Source organism: Vidua macroura, chromosome 1, assembly GCF_024509145.1.
Source record: "Vidua macroura isolate BioBank_ID:100142 chromosome 1, ASM2450914v1, whole genome shotgun sequence".
NCBI lineage: Eukaryota > Metazoa > Chordata > Aves > Passeriformes > Viduidae > Vidua > Vidua macroura.
Window position 1 is genome coordinate 106,355,575 of NC_071571.1, and position 14,580 is coordinate 106,370,154.

Consider the following 14,580-nt stretch of genomic DNA (forward strand, 5'->3'; position numbering starts at 1 on the left):
GGAGTGGGAGGTGATACAGAATAACTTTCATCTTGAAAGCCCTTTGTTATTATTTTTTTGTTTTGTTTTTTGTTTGGTTTAGGTTTGGTTTTGGTTTTGGTTTTGTTTTGTGGGTTTTTGTTTGTTTGTTTGTTTGTGTTTTTGTTTGTTTTGTTTTTTTGTGGGGTGAAGGGGTAAGCATCTGGAAACAGGAAGTATAAGATGGCCACTCAACTAAACAGTGGCCACCCAGGTCTGGCACAAAATGAATGGTTCCATGCTGGTACTTCAAATTCACAGACTGTCTGAAAAGGTTAATTCTCAAAGTATCAGCTGAGGAAATGGCCCACAATCCTTCTGTTACAGGCATTTGGATGTAATGAGGCAGTAAATTCGGCTATGCTTGGCAGTCATATGTGCTGTCAAGGCTTTCTTTATTCATGTGGTCAATAGAGACATGGGAGAAATTTTCAACAACTTTGAAGGCTTCTCCAGAGAGCTTATCAGCAACAGGCAACTCTGCTGGAAGACACATTTTAAGGTGCTGTTGTGAAAAGGACGGTAACAAAGATGTAAGTTGTGAATTTTCACAAAATAGTTCCATTTGCATTCTTAGAAATTGGGAACATGTGTTGTTCTCAGCAAGCCAGTGTGAAAGTGACCGGTCAGAATTCCAGGGGGGTATTTGATGCAAGTTGCACATTTCTACACCTTCTCTTTTTTTTTGTAATTTTTAATCAATATTACTTGTTTTTTGTTTTTTGTTTTTTGTTTTTTTTTTTCAATAGTGACTTTTCCGCTTGCTGCGCTATCAACAGTGCAGCCTTTTAAACTGTGGGGAACAAAACACCATTTAACAGAAACTGAGACACCAATGAGTATCAAACCACTGTGGATGACACTGAGGCCTCTACATTTTTTTGCTCAGTAGATTGGACCAGAGAAGGGCATTGTCCACTTGGCTATAGCTGCTGTCCAGAAAACTCTGTGGGCCAAAGAAGAGGGAAAGGTGACGCCCATGGGACTTCAATGTAAGAATGCTTATTAAGTCAGAGACATCCTGGTTGCCCTCATTTGCATGTGGTCTTGATTTTGAAATAATCTATACATGTGATTGGCTTTAAAATATCAAATAAAATGCAGTCATTGCTGAGTTCTTGGAGAGTCTGCCCATGCTTAATTTTTGCAGGATGGAAAATTGTAGCCACTGCACAGTGCTTAGTGCTGGAATTGGTTGGAACATTACAGAGTAATTTTGTGGAACTCTGGCATTTCTAAAAGAAAATATTTCTGCTGAGTCCTGTTTATACCCTTCTCTTTATTTCATCTTTTTTACTCACATACTTTAATCTGAGATTTTCATCTTTTAGCCACTACCCTACTGAATATGCTGTTGATCTGGGAGCCATGCATACTTAACATGTTACTATTTATTAAAAATAGCCTTTTTAGGCAGTGATGTGCCATAAAGGCAGCCTGGTTAGAAAGGAAAATGACTGAACAAAAGATACGCCTGCTCAAAACAAAACAAAAAAAAAAACCCCAAAAACAACTGACATAGAAAGAGCTGCCTGGAATTGCGAGCCTGGGGACCAGCCCTGTGAACTAGAGAAAAACATCCTTGAAAAGGGCAGCTGGCCTCTTTGAAGTGCAGCTGAGGTACCTAGAAACCAGAAACATCCACAGATACCACTGATAAGCACCAAACAAGGAGACTGTAACAACAATTTGTCATGTGAGTGGAAAACAGTATGAAAAAAATAATAGCTCTGAAAGAACTGAGAACAGCATCCCCAATTGTCTGTGAAAAATAGAAATTAAACAGGATCTATTGGCTGCTCAATGCCCCACTCCCTCTTATGACTATGTGCTATTAAAACACCTTATGTTCATCCAAAAATGAGCCTGAGAACTTCTTGGTCAAATCCCATAGAACCTTTCTATGAGCTTTTGGGCTCTCCCCAGAGACACCTGGCTAAAAAAAGTCTGTGATACAGATCATTTTGGAAATGGGACTCTACCAGCTCTCTTACTGTCTAGGTCTGTCCTCCTCCCTTTCAGGAAGGGTTGGTCCCCCAGGCTGTTCCCACCTTTTGAGTTGGTTTTGCTGCTTTTGAAATCTGGCAAATTCACTTCATATCAATAGCATAAATATTAATATATAAGTAAACATAAAAAATCTGCTGTTATATCATTGATAAATTTGCTTCATTCATGATAAACAATAATCTAAAATAGTATATAACTACTTTGTTGCTGTTCTCATTGGTTGTACCACAATACTGATTCATGTTATTATTAATTGATACCATGCTCTTGTTTGATAATATATATTATTGATGGCAGATATTAATTTGAAATAACTTGATATATATTCATTCAAATTCATTTTATTAACAATAGATATGTTTTCTAGTGGCAATTTTTGTTGTATTTGTGGTAATCTGTAATAAAGGAAAGAAATTTAGTGGGCAAAGCTTTCACATCCTCATGTATTACAGACTCCCACAAACCACAGCTATTATCTCTCCACGCCTTTTTAAATAATCACTCCATCAATACTGCTTCCATGATGAAACCAGGTTAATAAGGATGCTCAATCCTTAATGATTTTCAAGAGAAAGTGTCAAATGTTCTTGCTTGGTGTTGAGAACCATTTAGCTTTGGTGTCAGGAATTAATTTTGCATGCCAAATGTAAATGTTACTTGCATTTTGTGACATTTCATCATAAAGAAAAAAAATCCATATGTTATGGCATCACTGTGGTTCCAGTTATTTAATTTGTTATTTTTTTCTAGTTTATGTGAAAGTTAGAGGTCACTATGGTCAGAAAGTCTAAAGGAACTGGGCGTTATTAGAAGAGTACATGTTTTACCTGGCATCCAAACTAAAATGGTCTTACAGCTCATTTCAGACAGAAGCTATGTCACTGTCAGGGAGTGTTGCTTTCTGCCCAGAGAAGTCCTTCCCTCCTAACATGCCCTCTTCCAGTGTCTGTTCTTGAGCAGAGATGCAAACTAGCCCCTCTCCCAGGGAAGCTCTACAGCTTGTCTGTGCCTCTCTTGCGTCACAGCCGGCAGTGGGGACTGATGTCTACAGCTATAGGAAGCTGTGCACTTAAAGAAGGTGCTTTAATCTGTAGGACTTTGTTTAGGGTTTGGACAAGAAGCTGCTTTTATTTAAGTCTGGATAATTGTGAGTTTGTTTTCATTTTTTTTAATGGCTGGGGGCTTTTTCACAAAAACAATTCCTTGCTGAAAACTACAAACTTGGTAATTTAATTGCCTTTGCTACCATTGTCTGCTAGTAAACATTTGGCCTTCATGTGTTGAACTGTTTGCTAAAGTGATCAGTCATTCTGGTGGGGGGGGGGTGGAATTCCCTTCAGTATCAAGATCTAAAAGATCTTAATATAAGTTTTATATATATGTATATAGTTATCTTACAATAACTGGGTATTTCCTTTTCTGAGAAAAGGAAATAGGTATTTCCTATTCTCTGTTTTAATTTGACAGCTAAAATAGTGTGACTTGGTTTTCCTGTTTAATCTTTCACTCCTGCTTGGGTAAAGTTTAAAAAGAAGCTGAAAAGGGCTTATTATCAACTACTCACAGCCATGAAATTAGGCAAACACACATTTGGCAGTGCAACACAAGCTGATGAGGGAGGGGGGTGTGAAGGTTTAGAATATCTGCTGTTTCAATTCCCCGCTTGCTTCAGAAAAATGGGGAAAAGATTGACAGGCAATCCTCAACTGATTAGCATTACTTAATTTTTTTTTCATCATACTGTTTTATCATGCTAGGGTTTTTTTTTTATTTTATATGTCATGCTTGAAGCAGGCTGCCAAGCATTTGCTATCTGCATGGAATACAGATACATTACTGGTGTGCTACCAGAGGAGGAAGCTTATGGTAAGTCATCCTTCCTTCAAAGCTGGAGTTTTGGTACCCTCCATTTTCCTAATCCTGGACTTGTCTCATCAGTTTTGATGGGAGTAACTCTGTCAGGAGCACACCATCAGCCTGTGAGACTGACAGGCTGGAGGAACAGTGGTAATGATGAAGCCTGGAGTGTGAGGAGAATTTGATCCAGTTCAGTGTAATTTGATATTCATTCTTGTTCCCCTACAGAAATACTCCAAAATGGTCTGCTTGGGAAAAAAGAAAGGTGTGATCTTAAGTACATCAGTGCTTGATGAAAACAATTACTTCCCATCTCTTAGAGTGGGAAGGGACTGTGTGAGATGAAACCTGTTGTTTGCTGGCATCTTCCTGTGTGTCCCAGGAGTGCAATGTCAAACATCAGGTTTGTGCCAAGTGGTGATGTTTTGCCATGTAACTCTTTGCATTGGGTTAGCAGGGAGCTTGCACCGATCTCTCCTTCTTCCAAGGATTTATCTGCTTTGCAGTTCTTTTGCAATAAAATAGCTAGGGAGAAGAAGGAAGGGCTTATTTGGCCAAACTTATCTATTTGATTAAAATGCCATGTTTTGGGAAAAATAAAGAAGTAAAAACATCCTTCAGTTTTCCCAAATAATGTTCTTTGATGCATTATTTAACAAAATAATATGCTGTTAACTAAAACACAGCCTGACTTCTAATTATTCTTATCTGCTTCAGAACAGAAAATGTTAAAGTATGGACATCTGACTTATTCAGGATCCTATTCCTGTCTGGGCTACTCAGACCAGCAGTTAAAACAGGTTTGAATGTTCAATTTTACAGCTGTAAGATTTTAAATAGTATGTGAAGTGGGAAATGCTAACAGATGATGATCAATTCTCACTGCTTGCTCCTAAACACAAGTTTTGCTGATTGACTGAAAATCTATCATTACCATTTGGGCAGGTAAAAAAGTGGGCTCAATAGCACTTCAGTGATTTTCCCAGTTAGGCAGAGTTTATGAATGAAGATATATCCATGGAACTAACATAGAAATGGAAATTTCTTTGTTGGTATATTGTGTGTAAGAGTGAGTTTGCATGGGTACAGCTGTTGTTGGTTTATGCAAGGGGCTTATGCACATGGGGATTCTCAGGGGAGTGCTATGAATTAACCAAAAGTATGAGCATTAGGAGTGTTAGTGAAAGTACATAAAATCTGTGCTTCGATAGCCACATTGAGAAGCACAGTACCCTTATCCTGTGGTAACTTCATGGATGAGAAATGGAGATGCCTTCTTCAGAGTCAATATGAACCTCAAAATTTGATAAATTCTGGTTTAATCTATAAATTCTGGTTGCCATCATTTTGAGGGATACTCTGGAACTGTCAGTAGCAGAGGGCCCTTGGCTTCCTTCATAAACAGCATCCCTATTGCCAGAGAGAGCTGCATGTGCTTGACTTCCTCAGTTTATTGGTGTCAGATCAAGTTAATACTGGTATTTTTCTTTCAGAAAATACACACCTTGATATACCTAGCAATACTGTTGCCAAGTTATGGGATGTTCATATCTGGATTAGAAAAATGTATTATTTGTTACAGTTAGCTGGTATGAGGAGTTTGGTTCAGCTGTATGTTACCAATATATCTGATCTCATTTTCTGATGATTTCTTCTAGCTACTTGTGAGGAAGAAATAAAAAGCTTATTCTAATTACATGTAAATTAATATTATTCTAGATGCAGTGTGATGGAGTTATTTGGAGATGTATAATTAATTGATGTAACTTTGCTTGCAGTTGCACACATAGGCCTTGAGAGAAGGCTGGATAATGTAAACTCTTGATCTGAGTGTTCTACTTCTGTGTTTTATGCTTTGAAAGGACAAACTGGGTTTAGTCTAACTCTTGCAGGTCTGTGACATGGGCAGTGATGACTTTGCTTCTGTATCTCTCCCAGACACTCCCCCCTTTCACTACTGCATAATGCTGCATTGCAGAGAAACAGGAGTGGTGCGGGCAAGCTGAGGGCTGATCACAAGTGAAGACAAACGCGTTTCCGTTGACTTACAAAACGCCATCGCCGCTTTATTTTCAGAGTAGGATGAAGCTTACTCACAAGGGAGGAGAAGTATCAAGGAAGTTCTTTCTGTAAGACAGTCATGCTAAAATTGTAAAATCTAGTTTATGGATTCCAGTTTATGACCCCATTAATCATTCAGAAGTGATCTATTGCATGTTCCAAGTATGCATATACGTTCAAAGTAAAAGTGGGTGCTTATCTACAGGATGATATTTACAGATTGAGATCTATACAACAAAAGATTGGCCAGACAAAATAACTGTGAACATAATTTTTTGCTACTATACTATGTTATTTTCTATTTAAAACCATTAGGTGAAATATCTCTTATATGCATTTATTGACAAATATTGGATTTTTCCTTCTTCAAATCCTGAATAATGATATCAACAAATGTTGATCTATTTCAACTAATAGCAGTATTGGATATAGCTGAAGTAGGTTTATTACTAAGAATTTTAACCTGCATTTCTGTGCCAGAAATTTGAGTCTGTGGGGGAACCCCACTGCCAGGATTGTCTTCTAGAAGATTTAAAGTGCCTTTTATATTCAGAGAGGCTTCCTGTTAATAATTTTTAATGGCTATTTGGCCAAAAATAAGCTGGAAAAGAAGTTATTCAAACTAACATATTTGAGTGAAAATGAAAAAGTAGATGGAAGTGACTCATTTTTATTTTGAAAGGTTACTCTGCTGACTGCTATGGGTCAGATTCTGTGCCCCATACGTTCACTGACACACTACAGCTGCTGACCTACTCTGGGTGCTGCAGTGCAGCACAAAGCTTTCATGGGATGCCATAAATCATGGAATGCTGAACCAGAAACTCTGTCAATATAGAATGGCAAGGACCTGAAGAGCCTGCAGAGGATTTATGATGTAATTTTCAGATGATTCATTTTTTATAGAAAAAAAAATTCCCTTGTGTGGGAGAGAAATGCTGCTTCAAAAACTCATCTTATTTAAACTATTGCACTTTTTTTTTTTTTTTTTTTTTTTGGTCAGGAAGCTTTTCTGCTGAAAATTTCAGGCAGCCATGGGTATATTTTAGGGTGCTTAACTTAAATATATGCTGCCAAAGATATACTCATTCCCACAGAAGACTGCTCTACTTCCTACAGGTCCTGATCTGCTTAGTTTGAACCTAGTCTGGATATTGACATAGTCATTGCGACACTGAGTAAGTACAGCTAAAAGTACAATACAGACAGAACAGCAATTCCAACTTTTCATTTGCTTTCTACTTCCTGAATTTTGAACTCCATAAAAAATTTGCAGTTTGTCAGGAAAAATAGCTCTCTAGAAAGCCTCACTGTATTTGACTCTTATTTTTCTTACCTCAGATGCTGAATGCAAAGCAAAATGGGAAATAAAGGAAGCAATACAGTGGGTCACTGAACCAGCTGGGTTTAAAGCCTCATGTATTAAGGAGCCAACTTTTCCAGATGAGGATATACATATCCAGATGGGACATGCAACTGTTTCAAAGCTTGGAGGTTTAATATTTTATTTCAATAATACTACAGTGACTCCAGTACTGATGTAATGTTCATACTGTTCCTTCACATATTCAGAGTTCAGTTCGAGTTAGTGATTCAGAATACCATTGAATGTATTTGCTACAGCATCTTAATACATATTCTGCACCTGTATTCCCTTAAGCTTAAATAAATAGTTTCTTTCTAAAAAAATATGTAAAAGGACTGCAATGCTTGCATAAGGAAGGCAGCCAACATTTAGTATGAAATGGGAATGGACTTTTCTTTAAATGTATGGTTTCCAGTGAAATTGGAAGTTTGGTTCAGAATTTGTGTTCTCAACATGCTATACCTAGCAGCACTCTTAAAACCCCATATCTACTCTATGTGTATTTCTTTACTGCTGCACACACCCTGTTATATAATCCTTTACATTGTTTATGGACAAGAGAAAGCAGAAAAACAATCAATAAAAAGTTTTATAACATGTTACATTTTCTATAAAACACATAGAAAACAGTGTGCTATTATTCCATCCTTTGTGCTACTAACTCCACTGGGAATTCGGAAAACCAGAAGCAAGTCTTGAATGTTTGTTATTTCCTTGAAGGCCTTAACAGTGCTAGGAATTGGTGCAGCAACCAGAGAACATGTGAATATATGTATAAGTACTTTGGGCTTTTTCCTAATTACTGTTTGTTTAATGAATCTACTACATAACCTTTGGAGCAGGTGCCAAAACTCCTTTGCGTGAAGTTAAACACCAAAGCTGAAAATTACTTGGTCTCTATTTCAGCAATTCCCTACCAAGATTGCCTCTCTTCATCTTATCTCCCTGGCTCATTCGTTCCTACACAATTTCTGTGAACAACCTGGAAATATCTGGGTTTTTTTTTTTTTTCACTAGTATTATGAAAGTAATTGCCAAAATTTCATATTCCTACATCAGTGTGAAATATGAAAGAATGCATCCTGTGATTGCCCATATGAAGGCTGGAGAAGCGAGGTACAAAGGTGAAATCCATGCTGCTCTGTGGAGCACACTGCAGGTCCATGAGGCAGCCTGGATATCACCTGTGCAGAAGAGTTCAGCCTGCACAATGTGGTCTGTAGAGCGCTGAAGGGCTGATGAAGCTGATATCCCCTGCAGCCCAAGGATGATTATCCAGCTCCCATTTTCATTTTGCTCTGTGGGTTTGGTGCTTCAGCCAGTGTTTTGCTGCAGCAAAACACTGCACAGCAGTGCATGTGTAGACATGACTCTGCAGTGGCTGTATGAAGGAGAGGGGTTTAGAGGGGAGAGGTTCCAGGCTCCTCTAATTGCACGAACTCTATTTGGGCTGCCCTAACTCAGTTGTAAATATCACCATCCCAGGAAATCATGCTGTTAGCAAGCTGCAAGTCATCCTCTCAGTGGTACCAGTGGCACTGCCAGGGGTGCAGGAGGGCTGGGGAACCAGGAGCATGGTTGGCAGGGCAGGTCTGAGGGAACAGCCAGAACTGGGAAGGTTACCAGACGAGGTTATGGTGCCAAGACAGCTCTGAGGGCAAGCTAAGCTCTTTCCCAGTGACAGGGACCAGGTTCAGACAGAACCCAGGGACTGCCAGCCTGTCCATGGTGTTGAAGTCAGGCCCAGGTCAAGCAGGGCTCAGCCTGTGCTTCAGGGTCTAACCCAGTGAGGTCCATGGCTCTGCACAGCTGCGATCACACCTGGGGCAGCTCAGGCAGGGACTGGGGCCATGTCCTGAGCTGAGATGGGTCCAGCAGGGCAGGGTTGATGGGGGAGGGCTTTTAATGAGGCTGGGCAGGGCTAGCAGGGCTGCTTCTGCCTGGAGCTGCCTCCAAGACAGATGTATCCTCTCACCCAACAGAGAAGTGGGCTCTGATGGGATTCCTCTGAAGGGGAATTTAGTTGCTGTGGGGTGTAGGGGGCATTTCAGGGGACACAGAACCAGGGCAGGGACATGGAAATGGGAAAGGGACAAGGATTGTTGGAGCCAGGTAAAGGGCTCAGGCAGACCCTGCATAGCCCCAGAGCCCTGGCAGGCTTATTGGTGGGGGTCAAAGTGGGGATTCTCAGATGGCTCCTGAAGATCATCAAGTCCCCTTTGTGAGGGGTTCAGTCAGACTCAGCATTTGGGCAAGGTTCATGCTGTGGGAGGGTATGCTGGTTTTGGCTGGGCTAGAGTTATTTTTTCACAGTGGCCAGGGAAGGGATATGTTTTGGATTTGTGCTGAACACAGCGTTGATAATATAGAAATGTTTTTGTTATTGCTGAGCAGGGCTTGCGCAAAGCCAAGGCCTTTTCTGCTTTTCATACTGCCATGCTGGCAAGGAAGTTAGGCATGCCTGGGAGTTTGGGAGGAGACACAGCTGGGACAGGTGACCCAAACTGACCAAAGGGATATTCCAGACCATGTGGTGTCATGCTCAGTGTATAAAGTGGGGGGAAGAAGGAGGAAGGGGAATATTTGGAGTGGTGACGATTGTCTTTCCAAGTAATCATTATGTGTAATGGGGCCCTGCTCTCCTGGAGATGGCTGGCCATGGGAAGCAGTGAATTCATTCATTGTTTTGCTTGGTTTGTGTACCAGGTTTTGCTTTCCTCATTAAACTGTCCATATCTCAAACTATGAATTTTCCAGCTTTCTCCCTTCAATCCCACCCCTGACCCCGATGGTGGGGAATGAGTGATCGGCTGCCTGAGGCTGGGTTTCTGGCTGGGGTTAAACCAGAGCCCAGAGTCATGCCAGGTTTGTAGGGCAAGGTCTTGTGCAGCTGCAGGCCTGGCTCTGCACTGCTGGCTTAGGGTTTGAGGCAGCCTGAGATACCTGGCAGGCAGGATGCCATGGGGGCCAGCTCCTCCCAAGGACTGGGAGCTGTTGGGGAGCCCCATGGGGGCAGCAGGGCAGAGTCCTCCCAGCCAAGCTTGTCCCACCTCCAGGGGTGGCAGGGGGCAGTGAGGTGGCCCCAGCCTCATCTCCCTGGGGATGGGGATGAGCAGAGGCCAGGAGTGAGGAGAACCACGGTCAGACATGGCCCAGGGTGTGTCCAGCCAGGATGGGGTGTTGTTCCACGGCCAGACACATCCACAGCTGTAGCACAGCTGGAGGCAGGTACACCTGCCATGCCCCGGGTGAGACCGGTCACGGTGAGGTCTGTCAGTGCACTCAGTGCCCCGTCTGGCCCTAGGAGGAATTTTTCTGATACATTTGCAGCTATTTGAAAAGGGTGACACCTGTCTTTCCCCCCAGGGAAACTCATTGCTAGCATTAGTAATAAGTCACTGCCATCAGCTATATTTAAAAACTTTTTGCATTAAATATTTTTAATGGGTCCAAAGACTCATTGAAAAGACTAACTCCCAGATATATCATAAATAGCAAGGTGTCAGCAGACAGGCTGATACTTTTTAGAATACCACTCTCCAGATTAAAGTAAACTGGTTTTTATTGCACCCATCTTTTTGCCAAGTATTGACACCAAATCTACAGAGCCAAACAATGTGAATTAACAAATTCTTGGTTCTCTGCAGCAACTGGAAACAACAGTGATGACATTAGCATAATTTCTCTGCTGCCAGTTTCTCATGCCAAGCCCTGCTATAAAAATATTTAATTTTACTTCTCACTCTCAGCTGTTGTCTACCAATAGATAGGACACTTTATTTGCAACAGGGGGTGTTTTATAATGAATATCTATTAGGATGAGTTTGAATTACCCATTAGTATAGCCTTGCTTTACAAATTAAAGGCCAGTCCTGAATTTTGGCTTTACTGAATGTTTTATATAACCTTTCTCTTCTTTTCACCATAGCACCTGAGAACCACATAAGCATTTAATGTATTTATTCCCATGAATAAGGGGAATACAATTATCTGTTCTAGAAACACAGGAAATTAATATGAGGCCTGAAATGACAGAACAGCTTAGTCCAGCTCCAGACAGGAAATCTGTAGCACAGCTAGAAACTGAATCCTGACTCTTTTCCAAGTGTGTCTCAGCTACACAGCCATCTCTCATCTGGCTGGACTGGTCTCCAGGAGGAAGAATGATTTCCTACAGCAGAATCACTGCTATTTTCACTTTAGCTGCCTCAAAATGGGAAGAGCTGCTCATTCACGTAGGCAAGCACATCCCAAAGCTGTGCAGTCCCAAGCATGCTGAATCCTGTCTCCAGAGTGCCCCCAGTTCCTGTCTGTGGACACAGCTGACCAGAGGAGTGTGAGTTGGCTCCCAAAGGAGCCTACATGCTAAAAAAGATTTTGAGGGAGTGTGTGAGGCAATTATCTGGCAGAGCTGCCCGATCAGTTTGTGTGAGCATTACATAATAGTCTCACTACAAACTTGGCGTGCCTTTGTGCACATTAAGCCCATGTCTGTGGCCTGGAATGGAGCAGCTCTTTTCACTTGGCATTTTCACTTCACTTTCACTTACGGGATTCAACTTCCAGTTAAGTGGCAGTAATTTCCAAACTCAATCCAGTACAACTATGCCCTTTGGCACACACTGATTTTTATTCAGTGTACCTCAGTTCATTGTGGCAGGTGTAGCATTCTTGACATTACAAGTATAAGCTGATTTTAAATACTGACAACATCCTTGAAGTTCATTCAAATTCTCATGTGATCTCTCATTTAAATTTAAATGATTTGGATTTATAGAGACACACACAGGAGGGACGTTGTACAAATGCTTTTGTATGAGTTGCCAGCAGCTCTTATAATATGTTAATTTGGGAGTCTCCTGGTCTTAACTTTCCATTTTCTCCCTTACACTGCCACAACAGAGTGATATTTAAACATCTTCTACAAGCCAAGGCCTTGAGTTGTCTCCAAGTTGACAGCTGCAGGCTGGGAAGTGTGAATGAAAGCTTGTCTATGCTGCTGATGGCCAAAAAGTTCCAGAGAAAGGCTCTGCAAATTGCAGCAGCAATGAGAAAATCTTTCTCTCCCCATCCTTCAAGGCAGTCTGATTAGTTTCTTCAGCTGTCATGATTGTGATTTCTGAGCATAAGCTTGCATGCACTGCTGTAATTTTTGTTTCATGTTACACACCAAAAGGTTTTGCATGTCCCAGTGTGGCAGTCATCTCTAGTATGGATATTGGCCTCTGTCAATTAGTCCAGCACTTGATTGTGTTTGATTATATCCAAGTATCTGAAAGGTTTGAAAATAGGTTAGTTATATAAAAAAATTCCAATAACAACTGACTAAGGTGATTGCTCTTTTTTTTTTTCCTTAAAAAACATGTTGCTACATCGTGGTCACAGCTTGTATTTGTGTTGTTACCCCACAAGCTCACCTTCCTGTGGGTTGCAAAGGGAGGTTAGAAGGGTGGGTTGAACTTCAAGCAGGTGGATATGAACTGTTTGTGGTTTTAATAAAGGCACTTGAAACCTGGGCTGCATTCCACATTCAGACACTTCACAGGTGCCCAGTCACTATGGTGACAAACTCACCAAGTCAGGCTCATTAGAAGACTTGATTTTGATGGTTGATCAGATGAATGTTTATCTCAAAAATTCAGCAGTTCTTCATTTTCTGATCCTTCACCTACCATAATCAGATAATTAATATTCTTTGTGGTACTGCAAGGCAAATAAGGCAAATTTTGCAACATATCATAACATGTCAGAAATAGTATGGGTTACAAAACTCGTCTAAGAAGGTGGAATATAGAAGTTGGTATTTGACCAAAGTGGTAAGAAATTTCACTGCTATCTCTGAGTTGTTGAATGGCCCTTGGAAAATGGAGAAATGATACAAAGATGCATCTCTTGAAAGTATCAAGCAATATCCCATGTTTTGTCTAAAATACTGCTCTGATTATGGCCTGCAATCCTAGTAGTCATCTTTGCAGCATGAGCAGTGTTCATATTCTGCAAATCAAAATTCCTTCAGTACCTCCTGTTTAGCTCCATATATTAAAATTCTTTGAATATTCATATTTTGGATTAAAGCTCCTAGAATTCTCATACCTACAAATTTTAAAATGTATTTTTACTTTTACTCACATTAAAGTGTGCTGTTGAAATGCTTTTTATATCTTTCTGATCTTTTGAGAACCATAAACCTTCTTGGTCTTCAAGGTACAAGCTTCACTTCAACTGCTATTGGTAGTAAATGATGCTGATAAAGGGAAACAGTGAAGTAGTAATTAATTCCTATACTAAAATCTAGGAGCTCTTCCAGAGCTATAGAGACTGGTCTGCTTATGTATGCTATGTATGCCCATACACCTAACTCCTCTGCAATTCATGACGAGAAGTAAATGATTCCCATTCTGAATTCTTCTCTTGGCTAGGTATTCCTGTCCTGGATAACCACTGAGACTGCTAATCCCCACTAGTAAAGCCCTGAGGCCAGCTTTATTTCACATCCTCTCTGGCTACACTTGCTAAAATGTCCGGCAGAATCCACCTTATCTGCAGTGTTACATAAAGTGGATTCCAGCAAAAAGAACTTTACTTGCTAAGTGTAGGCAGAACTGTTAAATGAATGTGCAGCTTAATCTGTTTCCTTGTACTTTAGAGGAATGTAGGAACACTCAAGAACCTTTAACTTAAAAAAGTATGCACATGGTAAGAAGTGGCTGACAACCTACAGCTGGGACATACCATTAATGAAAAGGTAAAACCTGGACCATCTGAACTACAATAGACTAGTCTGACTTTAGATTATCAGACTAGTACAGGTGAGATGAAGTTTATTACTACCTGTGAGTTCAGTAATTTGAGAGAAGACCCAAGTGCTTTCTACTGCAGGCTGGCTACTGAGCTTCCATTTAATGTAGCCTCAGAAAAGGATGAGGTTTGACCATTCCAAGCTTCTCACAGGATCTAAGCTGACAGAGCTCAGTCTGATCATCTGTCTTCAAGAATGATGCACTACAGTGTATACTAAGAAACTTTCTAATAAGCAATTGCCTCTTTACATTTGGTGTGCTTACAACAGGCAGAGATATGTTTTTTCTTGTGCAGTCTTCTTGTGTTGGGCTAAATGTCAGGAAAAGAGAACAAATTACAAAAAATTTTTGTATGATTTTCAGAGTTGTGATCAGATTGGTGTAAGAAAGATTCGGTGGTTCTCTTATGCAGGACCCTGAATGAAAGCATACTGATTATTATATTCTTCAAATTATTTGAAATTGTAC

General features: G+C 40.5%; 1 protein-coding gene across 1 annotated transcript; it reads left to right on the forward strand.

Moving 5' to 3' along the window:
- The first annotated feature begins 201 nt into the window (after positions 1-201).
- On the forward strand, positions 202-12,404 carry ENOSF1 (enolase superfamily member 1). The gene is made up of 11 exons (XM_053977693.1): positions 202-262; positions 390-520; positions 911-1,010; positions 3,823-3,894; positions 4,114-4,150; positions 4,603-4,618; positions 6,110-6,191; positions 7,110-7,124; positions 7,288-7,440; positions 8,043-8,072; positions 12,202-12,404. Exons 1-11 carry the CDS (start codon positions 202-204, stop codon positions 12,402-12,404), a joined length of 900 nt encoding a protein of 299 aa, XP_053833668.1.
- Positions 12,405-14,580: the final 2,176 nt, after the last annotated feature.